The sequence below is a fragment of the Trichechus manatus genome, unplaced genomic scaffold (genome assembly GCF_000243295.1).
Source record: "Trichechus manatus latirostris isolate Lorelei unplaced genomic scaffold, TriManLat1.0 scaffold00071, whole genome shotgun sequence".
In the NCBI taxonomy this organism is placed as follows: Eukaryota; Metazoa; Chordata; class Mammalia; order Sirenia; family Trichechidae; genus Trichechus; species Trichechus manatus.
In genome coordinates, this window is record NW_004444007.1 from 4367370 (window position 1) to 4391485 (window position 24116).

The window sequence follows — 24116 nt, forward strand, 5'->3', positions numbered from 1 at the left end:
AAAATACATCTGTTTGCTCACTTGTCTACAAAATAGTAGCATACTTTGTACAGTATTCATTGAGTTTAGTTTTTAAAAAATCTCCACAGTCGTTCTCTCTGGTTACTTAAAGGGTTTCCTCATTCATTTTTACAGTTCTGTCATATTCCAATTAGAGATTCTGCATAAATTATTTATTAGAAACTCTGTCATCAGCGTTAAAGTTTTCAACTTTTGTTGGTACAAAAAATACTGCAACAAATAGATGATTTGTACTTCATATGTGTACAAATATATGTACAGCATAAATCCTTTAGAATCACTGAGTCAAAGAGCACATATGCATGTGCCATTTTGATAGGCACAGCCAAATTGCCTTTTATCAGCTGCGTACAAGTGTGCTTATTTTTCTACACCCTACCGACATAGTATGTTATCACATTTTGATAGGTCAAAGTATCTCTTTTTAAAAGTACCTGTCAAGTTTAATTCCTCTAGCCCTTAGTTGCGTCATCTAAAACTTCTAGGGATTAGACTGATTGCTAAATTCTTTACTGCTTTAAAATTCCATAATTCTATGAACAACTCAAATCTCATTCCATATAATGAAATAATCTAGCATCGGTATTTACCAAACACTTTGGTTTCTTGATCAATTTAAAAGATACTGAGAGTGCCTGCCACATAATTGATTCAATAAAGACTAGTTTTCTTCTTTAGGGAACCAATCTGATGCACTCAAATGGTGGGTTCTCATTCTGACTCTCCACTTGCTAGCTTTGTGACCTTAGGCAAACTATTTACTATCTCTAAGTCTTGATGTCCTTGTTTGTAAAATGGGACAATGTCTACCTTTCAAGGTCACTGTGAAGAATAAGTGAGATAATATATGTCAGATTTTGCTGGGGAAGGGATCACTTTCACTGGGAAAGAGATCTTTATGAAAGAAAATAGAGGAACACCTACAGTAAGAGACTGATAGAGCTGACCACATGAAAATATAAGGTCTTCATCTATTAATAATGAATAAACAGGCACAAGGGCTAATATTGTGTGTGTATTTCTCACAAATCAGTAGTCAATCTGTTAAATCAAAAGATAACGGACAAAAAACCTATCAAAGAAAAATTCAAATGGTGAAAAATATGAAAAAGTATTCAATCTCACTGTTAAAGAAGCATAAAGGAAAACAGGATACCATTTCTCACCTATCAATATGGCTGAAGATTAAAAGCAATAATATTTTAAACCAGTGGCTCACAAAGTGTGGTCGCCAGAGGAGTAGGATCAGCATCACCTGAAACATGTTAGAAGTGCAGATTCTCAGGCCCCACCTTAGACCTACAAAATCAGATAATTGCGGATGGGGCCCAGAAATCTAGTTTAACAAGCCTTCCAGGTGATTCTGATGCATGTCAAAGTTTGATAAGCATTATTCTAAGCTGATGAGTTTGTGATGAGATATTTACTTCATATATTGCTGGCGGAAAAGTAAACTGATACAACTCTAGAAAGTAGTTTGGTAATATGTGTCAAAAAACCTCAGAATGTTCATATTATTTGGCACCAAAATTACACCTTTAGGAATGTTCCCTAACAGGAAATAATCAGATATTGGATTTCAGCATAATTTAAAAGAAGAGACTGGAAATAACCTAAATATATAGGTATATAGGAATGGTTAAAAAAAATTATAGTACATTTGTACGTGTGTGTGTATATCTACCTATCTATATATATGTGTGTGTGTGTGTGTGTGTGTGTGTATATACATATATTTTATCACCAGAGGTATATATGAAACATATTTTAATAGTGATTTTCTCTCTGGTTTGAGGGATTACATTGATTCTTTCCAGGTAATCAGCTGGACTGCAGGCAATTTAGATAAAGTTATGATAAATGTAGATAAATGACCCTATGTTCTGGGTTATATTTTCTATACAACCCACATTACAGTTTTTTGAAGAAAAATGTAATTGAAACTGACTAAAGATTCCCTTTTCCTCCTTTTTTGTTCTGTGCCCATAGTCCATGGCCACTTGCAGGAGGCATGAGTCTCCCCTTTGATTCCACTGTTGCTGAAACTACTCTTTTATGGTCTATTCCAAATGTTATGGCTCTTTCTCATTGTTTATATTTTTTTAATCTTATCACTTATGAATTTAGAGATAAATTTTTTTTATTTCATTTTTTAAATTAAAATTGGTTACATTAGTCATGCTGTGCTAGATGTTTGGTTTTAAATTGCAAAGTTTAGGATTATAATGCTTTTCAATACACTTAATATTTTTTACTCAAACAGTTGTCAAAATATAAAAATGTGCCCTGTACAACAATGCTACAGTTGTATTATAGGGTAGTACAAGTTGTTTTGGGGTCAGATAAACCTGAGTTTAAATCCCAATGCTGCCACTTTCTAATTTTGTGACCCTGGACATGTTACTGAAGACTTTCTGATTTGTTAAAAACAAAACAAAAAAAAAAACCAGTTGCCATGGGGTCACAATGCAAATGCAGTAGCATCCCGTTGCTAAGTGGGAACTATAATCTCTGTCTTGGGGCAAAGGAGTAGGTCAGGGTGCTTCTAAGAGCAGGGTCTCTTAGTCAGCAGCCAAGGCTGAGATGGAAGACAGACAATGAATCCTCCGAGAGAAGCCAAGTACAGCACCAAGGAGGCAGCATACCCCTTGGTCTTGAGCTGAGACTAGCAGAGGTAGGCTATTAACCTTGCCTCAGCCCACAGATAAAGTGAATCCATGTAAAGACAAATGTTTTGATAACTACAAACGTGATGAGGGATGAGTACCCAATTTATACTGGGAAGTTTGTCTACTTTTTCCATTCCATTTGTTGGATGTTAAACCCAAAAAACAAAACCCACTGCTGTAGAGTCAATTCTGACTCACAATGACCCTATAGGACAGAGTAGAACTGCCCCACAGAATTTCCAAGAAGCGCCTGGTGGATTCGAACTGCCAACATTTTGGTTAGCAGCCATAGCTCTTAACCACTATGCCCCCAGTGTAATCAGTAGAATTTATTAATACATGTGCTGCTTAAAAAAAAGAGAGGAGAGAGAGACACACATCATGTAAGCCTTATAGTTTAGCTTCCTGGCAAGGCAGGATGCTTAGGTGCTCATAATGCCAGGGGCAGGGCTAAAAGGGGCTCTCCCCTCTCTCCTGAAGCCCACTCCATCTAAGCCCACTTTCCTGTGGCCTCAGTACCCTCTCAACACAATGCTTCAGGCAGCCTCTACTAATCCCTCCCTCTAAAATGAGATAATTCAACATCATACTTGTTGTAATTTTGTAATCAACATCCTTATACAGTGAAAGCCTTCTACCTGAATGCTATTTACCCACAATGAAATTTTGTCTCCAGTAGACCCTCGCAGACATTCATTTAACTGAACATGATTTTATACCTGATCTCAAGATTTATGACCTTCACATATTCTTCCATAAGGCATTATCTTAAGTTGAATTATTTTGAACAGTTGTCTTCAAGTTTTATAAGATTATTCCAAAATCATATTATCTGCCCTTAATTTAAGTCACCTACATCTGTAATCTCTTCATTAAGCAAAATAACATGATCCTGCCAAGGTCAATTCTATAAAAACATATCTGGAAATTAAAGTAAATAAATGACAACCAGCTAATTTCCATAATAGACATTAAGAAAATTAATAATCTTAGTGATCTTAAAAATCAATAAGGAAAACTCAAATAACTCTTGAAAACGGGCAAAGCTTTTGAACAAACTGGTTGTTAAATCTGAGAAGATGATTAGCTTCACTCGTAAAGAAATGCAAATCAGATTAATGAGAATACACACTTTTAACCTATCAGATTAACAAAGATTTGAAGACTGAAAATAGTCAGGAGATCCTCTCCCACACTGTTGGTGGGAATGCAAAATAGTTCAGCCTTTCGAAAGGGCAAATTGACACCATCAAAAATTTAAATGTGCATACTCTTTGATAGAGTAATTCTACTTCCAGAAATTTATCCTACACATAAACTGAAAGATAAGCTACAGTTAGTGAATTCTGAGATACACATCTTGTAACATTCCTGAAATTAGGATGGCGGGTTACAGTTTAACTGGCAGCATATTGTTTTTCCTGCTTGGTGGCACATAAAGTAACAGTGCTTCTTAGAAATGATAGTGTCCTATAGCTTATGAAATACGGTATATGTAAGGGTATTTAATTGAGGTACTGTTTGCCTTAGCAGAAAACTAGAAACAACCTACCTATCTGTTAGCAGGAGACTGGTTAAGTAACGAGCATAGGTGGTGCAATGGTTAAGCGCTTGGCTGTTAACCAAAAGGTCAGTGGCCACCAGCCACTCCCGGCTCCTCAGGAGAAAAGTCCTAGCAATCTCGTCGCTTAAAGATTCAAACCAAAAACCAAAGCTGTTGCCGAAGAGTCCACTCCCACTCACGGCTAGTCTATAGGACAGAACAGAACTGCCCCATAGGGTTTCCAAGACTGTAATCTTCACAGAAGCAGATTGCCAGGTCTTTCTCCTGCACAGCGGCTTGCAGGTTCGAACAATCAACCTTACAGTTAGCAGCCTAGCGCCACCAGGGCTCCTTCCCCGTAAAGATTACAGCCTTGGAAACCCTATGGGGCAGTTCTACTCTGTCCTATAGGGTCCTACAGACTATTTATAAGTCAGAATCGATGGAACGTCATACAACGACATAGCTATAAAATGCAATACTCTGCAGCCATGACAAAAAAAGAGGAAAGCATCATGAAAATATAACCATGATATATATTAAGTAAAGACATCAAATTATAAATTGATACGTAAGGAAAAAAAGGATATTCATGTGTGTGTGGCATTGTACATCTGTATATGCATACAAATAGCTTTTATGATAAAAATGTTATTTGGTGTTAAAAAAGCATTTGGAATGAAAAAGTAATCTGATCAGAAAGTAGCTGTGAACAGAACTTAAAATGAAATTCACCTTGTTCCTTGTCCATCCTATGCCTGCAAGGAAGGCCATGACGAACGTGCACAGTCCTCTTGATCCCGGGAAACCAAAATACACGCTGCTGAAAACAGTGAGCACAGAGAACCCCAAAACAAGGACTATTCTCTTCCAATCATGAACGCGCTTTAGGAGAAAAAAGTTAATTAGCAAAATTATTTCTAATAACTGACTTTTAATTATTGATTTTTCTACAATACGAATTTATAGGAAAATAAAAATGCCTGCCTCTGCTCACATAATGCGTGACCTAACATTTACCTTCTTTTCTTTAACAAAGGCAGAGTGAGTGTATACTCAAATGTCGGAACACCAATTATCTTTCTCGTTATTGCTATGATGCCGAAAAGATTTCAGCACTTCTTCCAGATCAAGATGGACTAGGAAGAAAGGCCTGGTGATCTACTTCCAAAAATCAGGCTATGAAAACACGGGCAGTGATTTGTCCTGTTGTGCATGGGGTCGCCATGAATTGGGGACTGACTTGACATCAGCCAACAACAACAACAGTTATCAATGCATAATTTCACAGGGCTGAATACAGTAATAGAAAAAAGTACACGGGCTTTGGATGCAGACAGACCTGGGTTAATCCTAGCTCTTTTACGTCATTGGCGTGTATGTCGTGGCTGCGTTACTTCACCTCTCCAAGCTTTGTTTCCTCATCCGCGAAACTGGTATAAAAACATTTACATCTTAGGGGTTCTATGGAGGTTGAAGATACCGTCTCTCTACCATCTTCAGGCTGTTTCCTCTTTAATTTGGTGCTCCCTTGGTTTTTGTTTCTAAATCCTTGACTAGCAAGAAGTTTCAGGAGGCTGTAGATTGAGAGTAGCTTTTTTTTTAAGTCTGACAACTGTGTACCTTTCTCTTTTTATTTTCCTCTGTTCAGCCTTATAAACATCTTGATCACTTTAAGATGCAGGTTTTTAAAAGTGCTTGATCTGATTTGGAGAAATGCAGGCTCTGGAGCTGGATAAGCTGAGTTCAATCCCAGCTCCACTGCTTTCTAGCTATGTGATCTTGTTCAAGTCACTTATCCCCCCAATTTCTTCACCAGTAAAATGGTCATATTCACAGTACCGTCCTCGTGGGTGATCCCAATTGCACTAGGTCAGCGCTGCCCAGATAACTTTCAGTGATGACAGAAATATTCTCTATTTGCACTTCCCAGTCCAAGAGCCGCTAGTCACTGTGGCCACTGAACGTGCAACTGAGGAACTGATTCTGTTTTCTTTTTTGATTTTTAAAAATCTATTGGAAAAAGGTCTACAAGTATTTTTACAATTGTATGTACACTTAATATTAAGAAAAAATTAGAATAATTTAGAATTCGCCTCAATCTACATATTTTAGTCTCCTTAATGTTGAGCAATTAGCTGATCAGCTAGTGTGAACATGACTTTCAGGACTGAATACCTCCTATGAGGTTACCTTAGTTTCTTTGTTTTCAACAAGAGTAAGTCTTGATGGTAGACCAATTAGCAAACCTTGAACAATTAATTTAAATTGTGTGGTAATTATTAGAGAGACTGGTTAGAACTTATGAGGAGGAACTGAATTTTTAATTTTACTAATTTAAATGGCTACCTGTGGCTAGTGGCTACAATGTTGGACAGCGTGGCAGTAGATGATGACTTTAAAGTACTTACCACAGCATTTTATACACAGTAGGCAAAAAAGTAAGCTATTATTTTTTATAAATAATAAAAATATTAAACAAATGTATTCTTTATTTTGTTGCATAATTAGAACAATCTCATATGTTTCTTTTGTGCATTTATAGCATCTTCTGTAGACAATTTCAGAGTTTTTTGGAGTAACAGTACAAGAAAAATTCAAATCAACATGCATTCTGATAATAGAAATATTAATTTTCTTAATTAAAATTCTACTTTAATTTTGATGAACTCCATTCAAAGTGCACTGAAATCTGAAAATACCAATTCTTAAAAATTTCTAAATGTTTATCTATCCTAAGAGAATTAGGAGGAGAAAAGGAAACAATCAAAACCTTCTGTCTCACTGAGAAAGCATTGTGTGCAGTGAAGAACTTTGATCTTCTTCACAGGAAATATTGGACTGCATTACACAGAGATGTTAAAGCCTATCTGTCTGATAGTATTAGAAGCTAAAGTATTTTGATACTAACAAAAAGGACTGAAAAAAAAAAAAAGCCATTATACATCATGATTTAGTTAAATATAATAAAAAATCTTGCATATCTTATTTTTTTTAATTGATGATATTTGTTTTATTGTGAAATTTAAAGTGTATAGAATATAAATTAGAGAAAAAAGTGTTTGGACTGCATTAAATATCTTACGCATTTAGTCCCCTTCATAAAGCTCGTGGATGGCACTGATACAGCAGTAAGCAACTTTACACTGAGGGGCAATTTTCTAAACCACGTCCTTCACACTTAGCTTTGATGGAAGTGTTTCAGAGCGTTTTTAATGGCATTTTAGAGCATGACTTTCCCACAGGTTATTTCTCTCACCTGGTCACTGCTTGGAAAGTAATGAATAAAAGCTCCAAGAAGAGATCCAGTTGCTACACCGGTTACGACCTCCAAAATTCCCCTAAGGACATTAAAAATTGTGGAGCCTGAAGAAGACACAAAGAGAAATGCTCAGACAGAATGCTTAATCCTTAAATACACAAACTTCACCTCTACAATCATTGGAATAAAGCATCTAATTACATACGAGGAAGTTTACAGACCCTCTGCATTCTTAAATATTGTGACTTAAAGTGTTTACTAAAAAGAGCCTATCTTATAATTGGGGTTTTTTTTTTTTAATGGTATAAGAAAGGTATGCATGTAATTGGAGACAAATTATGAAACAGGCTATGACATGATTTGGGCAGTTTTACATGCGTTTATGTCAATAAATTTTAAAGGGCCTAAGAAAATGTGAAAGATAAAATTCATAATTCAGTGCTAATTTGTTCTACCTCATTATATGCATAGGCTGAGTGACTTACACAGATATAGGTAAGCCTTCAAGTTATCATTTAAGAGTCTGATTTTTAAGAATAGATGTGCATTGATTTTAGTATCTCTGAGATGTATAAGAATACAGTAACATAAGAATTTGGACATAAAAATCAAAAACCTTTTCTTACTATAAACAGTACAAGGGACTTATTCCTTCTCAAACGTTTACTCTAAAAGTACATCTGAAAACAAATGATTTTTGAGATTGCTCTTAAAAACCAAACCCACTGCCGCTGAGTCGATTCCAACTTATAGAGACCTGACAGCACAGAGCAGAACTACCCCATAGAGTTTCCAAGGAGCGGCTGGTGGATTTGAACTGCCAACCTTTTGGTTAGCAGCCGAGTTCTTAACCACTGCACCACCAGATTGCTTTTAGAAAAGTTTTTATTTTTTGATTAACTTCTTTGAAAGAGGTAAGTAATAGAAAAATCTTTGCTAGAACATTATGCAGAAAATTACATTAAAATTATTCAACACATAAAGCCCTTCTTCACACACTGTTCTAAGGAAAAATGTACTCAGTAACTAGTTATTTCTTGCAGCAATTGTCTCATTTATGTATTTATTTATTTATTTTAAAACGACCTCTGCAGTATTTTTATCTAGCTAGGACAATTGTCTGCCCGGTAACGGTGTAACTGTCAAACGCATCTCTCTGTGATATTAGCACAACACTCAAGGTATTACAGTAAATAATTTACTGTGAGTGTGTAGAAAGTAGCTAATTCTTTTCAGTCTCTGGTATATTAAAGTTATTCGGGGGGAAAAAAAGACTTGGGTCTCATCCCTGGAAATTCCAATTCAATAAGTCTGGCAGGGCCTGAAAGCCACATTTTAAAGAGGCATCTAGGTCATCCTGATCCAGAAGGTCTATGGACCACACTGGCAGGGAGTGGGAGGGGGAAGAAAGGGATCTTATCAGAGTCAGTTATGAAGGTTCTTCAAACTATCCACACTTTCTCTTCCCACCTCCACCCCTACACCCCCCACAACTCTGGATTATAAAAACCCCAGCCCTGACCCTTCCCATTCCCTCCTCTCCCCTCCCCCCCGCCTGTGATTTTAATACAAACACTATTGCTCTAAAGCAATAGTTCTTGATCCTGACTGCACTGGTTTCCATTCTCAAAGTTTCTGATTGAATTGGTCTACGGAATTCCCTGCGTGGTACAAATGTTAACACACTCAGCTGTGAACAAAAAAAGCTGGAGGGTCAAGTACACCCAGAGGTGCCTCAGAAGAAAGACGTGGTGATCTACTTCCAAAAAATCAGCCATTGAACACCCTATGGAGCACCATGTATTGTACTCTGCAAGGGGTGCCAAGAGTTGGAATCAACTCGACAGTAACTGGTTGGTTGGTTAATTTAGGGCCCATATATGGGTATTTTTTAAAACTCCTCAAGTAATTCTAATGTGCAGCCAAGGTTGAGAACGACTGTATTAAAGGTGTGTACCAGGAAAACAGCGAGAAAATAAGCTTGGAAAAGTACAGTAGAATTAAAATAAGGATAAGAGTGTAGAATTGACCTAATAGGTAAAAGGGAATCCTCATTGGTTCTTGAGGAGATAACAGGAGGTAAAATTATTAAACAATGTTTTTAGAAGATTAATTTGCCAGTAATACACAGCAGACACTGTAAGGCAGGACTTGGCTGGAAGGCAGACTCTGGGGCAATGCGAAGAGGTGATGCTCTGCTAACTGGCATAAATCATAAAATGGGAAGATAACTACAGGGCTTGGAGAAACTGAAAATGCATGACTTTCCAAGAAGGTATGTTTCCCACATGATAATCTGAAGCGAAATTGAGGCTACGATTACATTTTGTCAATAATACAAGGTTGAAAATCTTCTCTCTCAATCTTAGAAGATAAGATTAAGAAATGCCAAAGGATAATAAAAACCCAAAACCAAACCCACCGCCACTGAGTCGATTACAACTCATCGCAATCCTTCAGGACAGAGTAGAACTGCCCCATAGGGTTTCCAAGACTGTAATCTTTATGGAAGCAGATGCCACATCTTTCTCCCACAGAGCAGCTGGTCGGTTCGAACTGCTGACCTTTAGGTTAGCAGCTGAGTGCTTAACCACTGTGCCACCAGGACGCCTTTAAAGGTAAAAAGGGATCAAATAATAGTGTGTGAAGAAATGTCTTAAATTCCTCTTTTATTATTACATAAAACAAGATACGTCTGTATCAGACACAAATGATTTCTTGTTTACAAGGATCAATGCAACCCATTAAAACCATTGCTGTGGCTACCCACAAAATGCTAAAGATGAGGGGACAGTAACTATTCCTCTTTTAGAAGCATTCTGTTCCTTCTGCTTGGACAGCTCTGTCACTTGTGCTCATGGAAAAAAATCTACTCATCCTTCGTGTGAATCTCCAAGATTAAATTTTGCCAGATCACTCCAAGCAGAAGCTGTTCTCATCCTTCTTTAAACTTTACAACTTTGTATCCCTTTTACTGTGTTTACTGCAGACTCTTGAACAGCCTATATCTAGACACAGGAAGGGAGTAAAGGTATGTACTGCCCCCCCCCCACCCCCGTAAAGAACTCCTGGAGTTGTTTTCTCTTTTATTTTGCCTTAATCAATTACCAAGCAAATACACCATGCTTAACATAACATTTTAATCTATGTCTCTAGAGTGCAAGAGAACAGTATGATGTGAACTGACTCGTTTACCTGTGGGAAATGTTATGCCCAAGCACATGTTAAAGCCAGTGATGGCTAGAATGGTATTGAAGCTGTAAGCATCCAGGAGGAAGGTCGGGACACCTTTAACATCATAGCCGTCTTCCACCAAAAGGAGCATTGAAGGCGCCACAATGCTTAGAGATGCAGGACCTAAAACAAAACTGAGCAGGCAGCACTTTAATGAGTTATGATAGTATCTTAATATCTTTCTTTTTTAAAAAAATTATAATAACCTCTACTCTTTTGGAGGCTAGACTTTGTAGACTTTTACCTACAGTCTTTCAAACGGCATAGAAGTGCCAAACCAGAAACACACACACATAAATTCCACAGGACACTGTTTTTCAGAGTGTGGCCACAGACAACCTGCAATGGAAATGCTTAGGTTGCCTTAAAAAAAATTTATAGATATATAGATAGATATTTAGCAAATCAAACCAAACTTGTTGCCGTCGAGTTGATTCTGACTCATAGTGACCTTACAGGGCAGAAAAGAACCTCCCCATAGGGTTTCCAAGGAGCAGCTGTTAGATTCCAACAGCCGACATTTGGGTTAACAGCTCTTCACCACTGTGCCACCGGGGCTATGTATATTATTTATTTATTGTGTGAGTGCTATAGAAGATCTGCCCCTGGGTGGTGCAAATGATCAATGTGCTTAGCTGCCAACTGAAAGCTGGAGGTTCAAGTCCACCCAGAGGCACCTCAAAAGAAAGGCCTGGTGATCTACTTCTGAAAAATCAGCCACTGAAAACCCTATGGAGCACAGTTCTACTGTGACACACATGGGGTCGCCATGAGTCGGAAATGATTCCACAGCAACCAGTAAATAGAAGACCTAATGGGGTTAAGCCCCAGAAATCTGCCTTTTTCTTAAACAAAACATTCATGTTACGGGGGTTGAAAAACACTGCCACGTGTATTTTAGGCTGGAAGCCAGTGACACTATCAGGACTCGGTGTGTAAAGTAAGAGGACAGACCAGGAGGAGAAGGTCGTGATGACAGAGACCGTGGTGATAATAACAAGAGGAGCAGGAACAGCAAGGAGCACTTTACGTGCCAAACACTGTTTTAAGCACTTTACATGTATTAACTAATTTAACTCTCGTAACAACCCTATGAGGTGGATTCAATCATAATCATCATTTTACAAATAAGGATTGAGGTCCAGAGAGATTAAGTAATTTGCCAAAAGTCACATGCTAGAAAGCTGCAGAGCTGGGATCTGAACCCAGGCAGTATAGCTCTAAAATCTAAACCATAACAAGTAAGAATTTCTTACTTTTAACCTACTTAACCCAAACCAGTTGCCGTAGAGTCAACTCCACCTCATGGCAACCTCATCCTTGTTAGAGTAGAACTGTGCTTCACAGGGTTTTCAGTGCCTGATTTTTGGGAAATAGAGTGCCAGGCCTTTCTTCTGAGGTACTTCTGGGTGGACTGGAACCTCTAACGTTTCACTTACTAGCTAAGCTTAACCACCTGCACCACCGAGGGACTCTTCTTACCTACTTTTTAGAACCAAACACTAAGTGCTTGGTTATTTATTTACTTCTCATGGTTCTTAATCATGAGAAGCAAGGACTGACAACAGGAGGAAGAGACAGCAAAACCACAAATCACAACAGTCTGGTGACAAGAAGGAGGAAAACAGTCCTGGGGGTTAATGACTGTTAATGTGTTTATTTTCCTTTGTACAGACTTAAGGTGGGATCCTGCATCTCTGTCACCAGAATGGAACCAGGGGTAGTTAAAAGGCCATTACTTCTTCAATTAATTTAAATTATTACGATCACTGTAAAAGTTAGCACCTACAGAAACATATACTATATTTTAAAGTTAGGGTATTTAGATTATGCTGGAATGTCTATGTCACATTTTCTGATGTCCTTAAGTAAATGCTAATATGCATTCTCTGGTACAGAATTATAGAAATGCCTAAAATCTGTGCATGTTTTCATACGGACAAAGAAAAACCATTACCCCAGTATAAATCCCCATCGCCATGGTAAACCCATTAGGAAGTGAGCAAGAAGAGCAGATGCGCATGCCTCCGCAAGACAAGGACCCATGGCTAGTCTCACGCAAACACCCTTCAACTTCTTCAGGGCCTGAAATATAAAAATAGACACACTAAGATAATTCTCTAAAGGCATGCAGAGAAGACGGACTTGAGTATGAGATGACCTTAAACTTTTCCTTCAGCATTCAGACACAAACCTTCTAGGTAATGGGCTTTATTTAGCAAACACTTCAGTGTTCTAAGTGTTTCAGAGTTAATTTATTTAGACCTCATAGCCACACTATGAGATAGGTAGGTAGTACTGTTATCCCCATCTTTCACGTGTCCTCTTGTAAAGAGGCACAAGTTAATTTGCTCAAGATCATGAAACTGGTGAGTGGTGGAGCCAGGTTTTGAACTCAGGCAAGCAGCTTACAGAGTCTGTGCTCAAAATCCCCACACTAGCCGACTTAACCCTCTCAGTACTAGCTTTATTTATCATCTGTGGCCTCAGGGTGAGACTAGGGCAAAAAGCCTCGCTTGGTTCATGACGCCCCCCAGGAACATTTACTCCTGCATTCAAAAACATACATGGAAAACAAGACAAAACAAAAACACAAGCCTCATTTTATACACTAGAAAGTTTCCTGAGCCGGTACAGTTAGCCCTAAGCATGTATACAGGGCTTTGCACACCAAAAATAACAAGTCTTCTCCCTCACTGATCATAGTTTATAACTGTGGCCTGCATCTCTGTCAGAGAAAAGGGGAACCTTTATTCTTGGTGCTGTCCCCACTTCACCTTTCTCCAAGAAAGCATAGGAACAGTTTCTGAGGTCTTGTGAAGCATAAGGTACTACCCGCACAATAGTCCCGTATGAAATAAATGCTATTCCCTCCTTGAGATTGTCACGCAAAGTGTCCACATCCTCTTTGTAAAGCTCAGTGATTCTAAATATTGCAGCACTGGAGGAGCAAAATTCCTACTCAGTAATTAGAAATCCCCACTTCATACCTCTGAATCCAGTTGAAGGCCGACATAAAGCAAAGTGATAGACAGGTATATACTTCTCACAGAGGAAGACCACTCATGCTCGATCTGCACGTTATCACTGATGACTGGGATGTTTCTGATGAGAAACCCAGCAAGCATTGCACCTTTAATGGAGAAGTCAAACAACTCTTTTGTTAGCTTCCAAATACAGAAAACATCTGTCAGCACATCAGATGTGAAGGAGACAACTATATAATCCTAGGAACCACTTCCTTTAGGCTTAGTCCTTGGATAAAATTAAGTTTTTAATTTAAGAAATTAAAGTAGTATAATAAATTAGAGCTGCAAAGATTTTAATATGCAGATTAAAAAGATAGATTATGATAGTTAATATCCCTCAAAATACCTGAAGTGAAAAACAGGATGCAGCATTTGGAAAGACTGTGATCAAATTCTAAATACAAAAAGTTTTATTGCAACCTCGAATTCAGTCATCCCTTTGGGTACAAACAGCAAACAGTTCCTGAAATTATGTGCTATGTTAGGTTACCTGAAACACCAACAAATACTTACATGGGTTCCATTTTACCTTCACATCAGATAATTTAAAAATGCCTAAACTACTTTGCTTCTAAGCAAAGGCTTTGGTGAGTTATGATGGGATGGACAACCCTGCCCTTTCGTTCATCCGTTCAACATTTACCAAATGCTCTCAGTATTTTAGACACTGTGTCTGCTGGTTGCGCGGTTCCTGCTGATCACACCCGTGTCGCCATTTCTCTGCTTCCCGGCTCTGCTGTCCTTGTCGCCATTTCTCTTGGTCTTCAGTGTCAGTAGCTCAGTATTACAGCCCTTGACCATTGTTACAGCTCTTTCATTTCAGTCTAGGAGGTCCTCAGTGCAGGGACCCTGGGTCCAAAGGACACGCTCCTCACCAGGCTCTTATAGATCTGTGAGATCGACCACGTACATAGGAAAACTCTTAGTCAATTTCAAGGCATGATTTTCCCAGCAGGATGGTAAACTGACCAATTCTATTGGGTGGATTGCAAGCCACTTAGGTGGATAGAAATCAACCAATCCCTGGAAGTCACTTATGCAGATAGCAAACCAACCAGTCTTTGCAAGCTGTAAGATGGATAGCAAACAGATCAATCACTTGGCAGGCTGGAGCCCGACCAATCATTCTGGAAGAACTGTAAACTCAGGGCCAGAAAGGCCACATAAAAGAAACCCATTGCACCATAGTTGCAATGCCTAAGGAAGTAGTGAATGAAGATGTTAATCATCAATGGCTAATAATACGAGAGAAAAAGAGATGACCAGACATTACATACCCATGAATCACCTACGAAGTAGTCTTGCAAAAAACGAAAGCAATATATCTATATCTATATATCTATCTATCTTAGGCTTTGTGGACCATACGGAAACAAACCTTCTGATCAAGCCTCTACATCTAACAATGAATTTATATAAAAGGGACAGAGGAGCATGCTAAATACCACCGCTGGGATATAATCAGCAAAATTTAGACTCTGTGAAACGTTACAGGACAAGACCACTTTTTTTCAGTAATGATTTGCTTTAAAATAATTTGGGAGTAGATGAAATAAGGATGCCCATATATTGATAATTTCTGCCTACTTAAAAAAATTTCCAGAACACAAATTTTTAGAGAAAATAATACTCTTGTATCAGGGAAGGTGTTCAACGAAGGGCAAGGTCCCCATGGGCTGAGAGGCAAGAAAGCGACATCTGCCAAATCAAAACCAGGCCACTGGCAAGGGAAAAGTGTCTCAGGGAAATTGTTTTCACATTCTTTTCAGAAACAAGCAAACAAAAATGCTTTGTCATCACTTGTCCCTGGTAATTATTTCAATAAACTCTTAAAAATACAGAACAGGTAATCATCACATGTATTCTGTATTTTAATACGTCTTCTTTATGGATTCAGATAATGCTTTGGCTTTGGACACTGGTCCTAAAATCATAAAAAAAAGGAAAATTTCTCTATCACAGGTATAATACTATAAAAAGAGATATAAAATATATCACGTACATACTTTTCAGAATATTTTCAGTTATCTCGGGAGACTTCATGTGATCACTGCAAAGCTTTCTCTCTTTGCAGTGTGGTATATTTTGCTTGTTGCAATAATAGACTTGGATTGGTGAAAAGAAGTTGAGAAGTAAAGAACATTTTCATAGAGTCTAGAACACTGGTCTTCAGCTTCAGCTGCATATGATTAGAATCATCTGGGGGCTTTTAAAAATTCTAATGCCTGGGCTGTCCTCCATACCAATTAATTCAGAATCTCTGGGCGGGGGGAGGGGGGACCCAGGCATTAGCATTTTAAAAAATTCTCCAGATGATTTCCATGTGCAGCCAGGCTTGAGAGCTAATGATCTTTCTACTTAGAGCGTGGTGTTGGAGCTCATTAGAAATGCAGAATCTCAGGCCCCATCTCAGACCTATTTAATTAGAATCTCATTTTAACACAATCTCAAGGTCATTCCTATGTACAATAAAGTTTGAGAAGCACTGATACAGATGCAGGGGTCAGCAAACATTTACTGGAAAGGGCCTGATAATATATATTTTAAGGCTTTGTAGGCCATACAGTCTCTGTGACAAGCTCAAAACTCTGTTGTTAAGCGCAAAAGCAGCCATATGTAGTTTGTAAACAAATGAGACTGAATGTGTTACAATAAAACTTTATTGACCAAAAACAGGTGGCTTGCCAACCCCTGATCTATACTACACCGGCATAACTGGAAACAGCTCATTTTAACAACAATTCAATGAACACCGTTGTTGCCGTGTGCTGTCCGGTTGATTCAGACTCATAGTAACCCTATAGGGCACAGTAGACCTGCCCCATGGGACAGAGTAGAACTGCCCTATAGGGTGTCCTAGGCTGTAAACTTTACGGGAGAAAATCGCCAGGTCTTTTTTCCTGTGGAGCTGCTGGTGGGTTCAAATATCCCACCTTTCAGTTAGCAGTCAAGCACTTAACCATTGTGCCACCAGGGCTCCTTATTAACAACTTTAGGGAACAAATAGTGCCTATGAGAAGTAAAATACGTTAGGGGAAATAACTTCAGTTTACAGAAAATTTAAAAATATATTGAGAAATAGTTCATAATAAGATGTAAATAATTTTACCCCTCTTTTATGTTTAGCTTCAACTTGCTGACCATAAATTCAAAAGCAAATAGTTTTGGCCTAAGTTAACAACCCTGATTTTCCTATTATAAGCTAACAAAAACAAAACAAAACTTTTAGTTTGGGGAATGTGTGCCAATATATATGTATGTGTCAATGGTAAGTGGTTTTTGAATAAAACTCTGTGATTAGTAAATCTGTTAGAAACAAACACAAAAATACCTTTTGCGGTAAATTGAAAGTGGAAAATTGAAATTTTGTAATTAATGGAATTTTAAAAAGAAATATTAAAGGCATAATAGCTAGTCTTAAGAATAATTTGCATGCATGTCCTGGGTAGGCATTCTCACTGCTTCTGGAATAAGATTTTTGTCTAATTTTTAAGACGATGATATTATATTTTAAATATACCCAGCGGTGTGCTATTAAATGCTTAACAACCAGCTTTTCAAAAATGTATGCACCTTTATATTGTATATAAGTTTACTATACATTTTAACAATATACAAGATATGACTTATTATACATTTTAATAATATAAAAGATACATTGTGCAGCACACAATTCACAAATATACAATACTCTTCACTGTAAATTCCATATAGCTGATCGATTCTCACAGGATGTTCTCACTGATTTTTGCTGAACTGGATTCATAACCAACTATGTTTGCAGTTTAACCATGACTTCACAAAATCATTACAAATAATGCTTGATTACTATCTGGTTCAGCAAAGAAACCACTCATCATTGATGAACAAGTGTAGTTTCACCATGCATGTTAGGTGGTATTTTTGGTTATGTGACTGCATAAGATAAAAATGAAACAAGATATGTGTCAGAACTTCACTCATTTGTCAGTGATGTGGGTGACTTCTTTGACAAATCAGAAATTAGTTTTTGAATCCTAGAAGAAAATATCCACAATTTTTTTTCATGCTATTCACAAGGCAAAGGCTACAGATAAGACATACTTTTAAGTTTAGTCTGAATTATTGACTTTTTCTCCATAAAATTTTAAGTCTAGGCAATTGACAAAACAATCAACAAAACAATGTATCAATCCCTAATTTGCAGAATTTTCTGACTCTGTGGTCCAACATGGCCGATTGTAAGCTATCAACATGGAGTCACTGAATGTGGAGCTGGGAAGCTGCAGAACAGCACACCATCATATACTATTTCCACCATAAAGATACAATCGACACAAAAAACCTTAAGAGCACAGATAAGGGGAAAATGTAGTAAAATCATTAGGAAGTGATGAATTTTGAGTTTTTACTGCTCTTTAATATAAATTATTTAATTTTAAGCTTATATAATCTAATATTTTAAAATAGACATGTTTAACAACTGGCTCACAAAATTCCTCAGAATTTAAAATTGTTTTTTGCAAGCTGGTACAAATTGGCTCTATCCCACCAAATTCACTTTTATTCCCCCAAAACTTTCCAAACTACTATTTAAAAAATACGATATACTCTGAAGAAAACAGCAAGTGGTTAGCACTTACCAAGAAAATCAGGCAGTGGCGGCAATATAGGCAACTTAATGAGCCAGAACAGTGTATCTCCAAGAAAGGCAAAAAACAATAGGATTATGATTCCAGACGGGTTTACTCCAGGAAGAAATGTACCGATGGTAACTGACCAAACCATAGCCCACAGAAGAAAATCCGTGGCAACTGAAATAAACCAGGGAAACTAGTTTCTATCAATAAATTGTCATTTGCAGCATTCGATATCATTTACAAATTTTTTTTGAAATAAATATTGAGTAGTAAGTAATGAACACATTAGTAGCTAAAGAAACTACTAACATTTAGAAAACGGTATATTAAAACATTCTTCTTTCTTTCAAGAAATAATTCTTTCAATCTCATGATATGAATCTTATTATATTGCATTTTATTCTTTTTTTAGACGAAAGTTTACAGAACAAATTAGTTTCTCATTAAACAGTTAGTACACAAATTGTTTTGTGACATTGGCTGCCAACCCCAGGATATGTCCCCTTCTCAACCCCAGGTTACCTGTTTCCATTCACCCAGTTTTCCTGCCCCTTCCTGCCTTCTCACCTTTGCTTTTGGGCTGGTGTGCCCATTAGTCTCGTATACATGATTGACTATAATGAATTTTAATTTGCTGAATTTAGATGTTTACTTTCAAGTCTTAGAATAACACCTATATTTCCTGTTATTCTCAACTATATATTTTGACATTCCAATTAGACTGTACGTTCTTTAAATGCATGAACTGGCTTCAATTTTTCTTGTTTTCTTCCCATGTCTAGTTTAGTGCTCTTCAGCCAAAATGGTCTTAATAATGCTGTTCACTAACTCTAAGATTTATATATATATATATGTTTGTATTACACATTTTAATAATATAAAAGATATCTTGGGCAGCACATCAAATATAGAAAATAATAGAGGATTATGTTGTTATCAGAAAACAAAATTTATGAAAACATTTCTGATATTATAAAAAAAAATCAAAACTTTAAAAAAAGTAGAAAAGTAGAAGGAAAAAAAATTATAGCTCACATCCCAGAGGCAAAAAGGATTTGTTCCTCTACTTTTACCTATGAATTAATTTTCCATACATTACATATTTATATACACGCATACCAAAAAAAACCCCACAGTTGCTGTCAAGTTGATTGCAACTCTTAACAACCCTATAGGACAGAGTAGAACTGCCCCTTAGGGTTTCCAAGGCACGGCTGGCAGATTTGAACTGCCGACCTTTCGTTTAGCAGCTGTACCTCTTAACCACTGTGTCACCAGGGCTCCATCTACATGCACAGGGCTTGCTAAAGGTAAGTCATGAAGAGCTCTTTGTAAAGTGTGAAGCACTGTGTAAGTCTAAATACACAGAAAATGCATACTTATAAGGTTACTCTAAACTGTTATTAATTCAGTTAATAATTAACTTCTCACTTATAATTTTGGGAAATCATATTTTCACATGTAAGATTAGTTCATAAGAAGCATACTTAGTGTATACTGAAGGGGCCCAGGGAGGAGTATAGGACAGGAGCAGTGCTGTAATTCTGAGAAACAGAAGGACAGGAAGACAAGTGAAGAGGTGTTTATATACACCCAGCCTCATCTTTCAGGCAGCCCTATGGACAATGATTATAGAATTTTTATAAAAATATGAGTCTCCAAATCATATCATTCATTTTCATCTTTTCCTTATGTCAATCTATATCTATTTTATTGCAATTGTTTTAAGTAAAAACATGGCATAATTTGAATGGTAAAGGTTAAAAAATAATAAAAAGGACAGAAAAGGTAATAAATTATCTCTTGCCTTATTAGCTAGTGTATATTTTGGGACCCATATATTAGTTTATTTTGTTCCAAATAAACTTTGAGATTTTTCCCCCATGCTTTTAGAACCTTACCTAATTGCACTGAAAACACATCTAGAACCCAAAATATATCGTGTCATACTTGGCTTTCCTATAGTCCAGATAAGAATGGTAAAAATGTCTTTCATCACTAGTCTGACAGAGACTGGAGACACCCTGAGAGTATGGCCCACGGACACCCTTTTAACTCAGTATTGAAGTCACTCCTGAGGTTCACCCTTCAGCCGAAGATTAGACAGGCCCATAAAACAAAACAAGACTAAATGGGCCCACCAGCCCAGGGGCAAGGACTAGAAGGCAGGAGGGGACAGGAAAGCTGGTAACAGGGAACCCAAGGTCGAGAAGGGAGAGTGTTGACATGTTGTGGGGTTTGCAACCAATATCCCAAAACAATACGTGTAATTGTTTAAATTAAATTAATTTGCTCCGTAAACCTTCGTCTACAGTACAATAAATAAATAAAAATGTCTTTCAGAACTCAAGTATAACTATAAGGAAGTGAGTTTGATTTTTCAGTAATCAAAACTTCTAGATTAAATGTATTACATTCTTCAATATATTTATCTTGGGAGATCACATATTTACTCCAATGATGCTGTCATTCCTCAAAATAATTTTGAAGTTGTCTTTAAACTTTACAACTCTTCTTCTTTACTATACTATATATCCCTCAACACATACATACTTATACATACTTCTTTTTGAACAAAAAAAAATGGCATTACTGAATCTGAACGTCCATTTTATTCATCAAATTGATATCATAATAACCTTTGGATGCTTCCAAAGACCAACTCCAACCCCAACAATATTCAAAATACTGCTGAGATAAATTCCAAAAAAAAAAAAATCCCAGAAATGTTTTAGTCATGACAACTCTATTGCACTGAGCTGAATTGCAAACCAAGATCCTTGCTTATAAAATGAAGGGTTCCATTTAGAGTATAAATTGAGATGTGCTTGCTCAAATATTAGTTGTATTACTTAACAGTAATAACAACCAACATTTATGTAGTGCTTGTCTGTTTACAAATGATTTCACAAACATTTCTCTTATTGGAACCCTGAAGTAATTCTTCGAAATGCTTACTCAGATGAGGAAAAGGAAAACACTGTAATTTCTGCTCTTTTTCCCTTGCTAATGGCTGGAATGGTGGCAACTACAGAGATCTTGGAAGCCCCATGTTGAAGATGGTGGGGCCTTGACAGCATGAGTCCCTGAATGACCACGTGGAACAAAGCCACCTAGCAGTGTGAACTGTTCACCTAGTACTTGTCACGTGAGAGAGAAGTAAACTACTTTTTCTCTTTTAAATTTTATTATTTTGGGATCTCTTATTATAACAACTTCATCTTTTACTCTCATGTTCTTAATTCACCCTGATTGTTTACATACCATCTGTTATTTTGCTAACCGGTGATCCACATGGACGGCGAGCAAATGTTTGTCTCAGTCTCTGCAAATGACTTGATTCAGTTGGTGTTTCTTGTGGCCTTTTTTCACCGCTGCTCAGGAGGTTACTTCCTTCTGTTGGTTCACCCCCATCTGCACTCCCGAGGTTCATACTCGGCTCCTCCCGTTTCTAAAGGAGCAAAATATGTCCTTAAAATTGTATTGATTTGCTCTACATTTTTATAGGTTCTGACTCATCATATCACAAACCATATTTCCATTACTACAATGAAGGCTAACCCTTTATAGGAAAATGCACAGCTTTATTACTAGCTAATCGGCTGATGCTTAGAACAAGAACTAAGTTATATTTAGCATTGAGTCACTATTTGTGGTATAAATGCTTGACTCACATCAAATTTCATTATGCTGGGATTAAAATAGGAGCCCTGGTGGGGCAGGGGTTAAGGCACTGGGCTGCCAACCAAAAGGTCAGCAGTTTAAACCCACCAGCTGCTTCGTGGGAGACAGATGTGGCAGTCTGCTTCCCTAAGGATTACAGACTGGGAAACCCTACGGGGCAGCTTTACTCTGTCCTATAGGGTCGCTAAGAGTCGGAATCAACCCCATGGCAGTGGGTTTTTCTGGTTTTGTTGGGGGTTGGGTTTTAACAATCAGTATATTTAAGATAAGATACAGGGCAACAGACAGCAAATATACCAAAGTTGTTCAGGAAAAGATAACTATCTGTGGTTAAAAAAAAAAAAAAATCAATTCACATTCATTCATCTACTTGAATTTAAGAAATAGAAGAGAAAGGGAAGAACCCAAAATCATTCTAGGGTTTAGTTTGGGAACACAAAAGATTTTCACAGGCTCTCATTTTTCCAGTCTCATGTAAGGGCCGGTTGCTAATGGCTTTAGCTGGGAAACTGCTAGTCATACCTGATCTGGCCTGTATGAGCCTGGGGATTAAGAATGGGGGAATTGCTAGTGGAGTGGTAAGGAATGAAGAAAACACAATTCAATAATAGACTGAAGACAATCCGTTCCTTAAAGAAATGGCTGGGATGTTCTACACTTAATGAGATGTATCTGTGTTTCTTAATGTGCAGAGGGCTGTGTGACTCACCTCTGTGGAAGGTTTGGAATCTGCACGTTCAATTGTTTTATCTTCGTCCGTCATAATTTATAATTAAAAAAAAGATGGCAGAGGGAAGAGGAACAAGAGCTATCTTGAAAGAAAAACAGTAAAAATTAGCAATTTGAAAATCTTTCTAACTAAATGAATAATTTGTACGTATTTTTCCCTTAGAACTCTGAACAGCTAAAATATTTTAAATCAGACTATTTTAACTTCCAATTGCTAATTGTTTCTGTGATTCCAATATATTATCCTCATTCTTGTCTGTCTTTTCACCTCTCTTGAACAAGTCCTTGCTGACTAATCAAATTTTTGTATGATTTCTTCCCTACCCTATATATTTTTTATGAACAAAGATAAATTTTTACTATAAACATTTTACTGACAGAGTAATCAACACAAGATTTCCAAACATAAAGAGAGGGTAAAATTTCTGACAGGAGTGGAATGGAAATACAAGTTCATGGAGGAAAAGGAACATGTAAAATTCCCAACTGTTAAAGAAGAATTTGTTCCCCTATTTTTTAAATGGATCGAGTGGATTCCGACTCAAAGCGACCCTATAGGACGGAGTAAAACTGTCCCACAGGGTTCCCAAGGCTGTAAACCTTTACGGAAGCAGACTGCTAAATCTTTTTCCCGTGGAGTGGCTGGTGGGTTCAAGCAGCTGACCTTTCGGTTAGCAGCTGAGCGATTTAACCACTGCACCACCAGAGCTCAAACAGATAATGGAGGATATCCAATTACTATGGTATTTAGATTCCACTGGACTTTTGGAAATCCTAGTGGCATAGTGGTTGAGAGCTATGTCAGCTCACCAAAAGGTCAGCAGTTCAAATCCACCAGGCGCTCCTTGGAAACCATATGGGGCAGTTCTACTTTGTTCTATGGTGTCACTATGAGTCAGAATAGACTCGACAGCAACGGTTTTTCTTTTTGTTTTTTGGTTTGGACACTTAAAAGAGTGATGTAACTTTCTTTCTTTCTTGGCTTTAACACACAGAACTTTATTCTCTCACAGTTAAGGAGGCTAGAAGTCCAAATTCAGGGCACCAGCTCTAGGGGAAGGCTTTCTTTCTTTTGGTTCTGGGGGAAAGTTCTTTGTTTCCTTTCAATATCTGTGGGCCCAGTGTTCCACAGAGATCTCCGTGTGTCTTAGCATCAACCTTCCCCTGGATCGAGGAGGCTCTCAGTGCAGCAACCCTGGTTCCAAAGGACATGGCCTGCTCCTGGCTCTTCTTTCTTTCCCGCCCCATATTCGGAATTATAACTTCAAAACATTCCAAGCAATAAACCCGACCAAACCCGTTGCCATCAGAAAAAAAAAAAAAAAA

General features: G+C 37.5%; 1 protein-coding gene across 1 annotated transcript in view; it reads right to left on the bottom strand.

The window, feature by feature from the left end:
* Window positions 1-22077, bottom strand: part of LOC101352376 (sodium/hydrogen exchanger 9B2-like) — a 29309-nt gene extending 7232 nt beyond the window's left edge. The window contains exons 1-7 of the mRNA XM_023734708.1: window positions 21642-22077; window positions 18381-18551; window positions 13720-13862; window positions 12687-12814; window positions 10691-10863; window positions 7493-7599; window positions 4902-5118 (exon numbers count right to left, since the gene is read on the bottom strand). Of these exons, the coding sequence (XP_023590476.1) occupies window positions 4902-5118; window positions 7493-7599; window positions 10691-10863; window positions 12687-12814; window positions 13720-13862; window positions 18381-18551; window positions 21642-21810 (1108 nt within the window). The 5' untranslated portion in view covers window positions 21811-22077. The remainder of the gene's footprint in view (window positions 1-4901; window positions 5119-7492; window positions 7600-10690; window positions 10864-12686; window positions 12815-13719; window positions 13863-18380; window positions 18552-21641) is intronic.
* Window positions 22078-24116: the final 2039 nt, after the last annotated feature.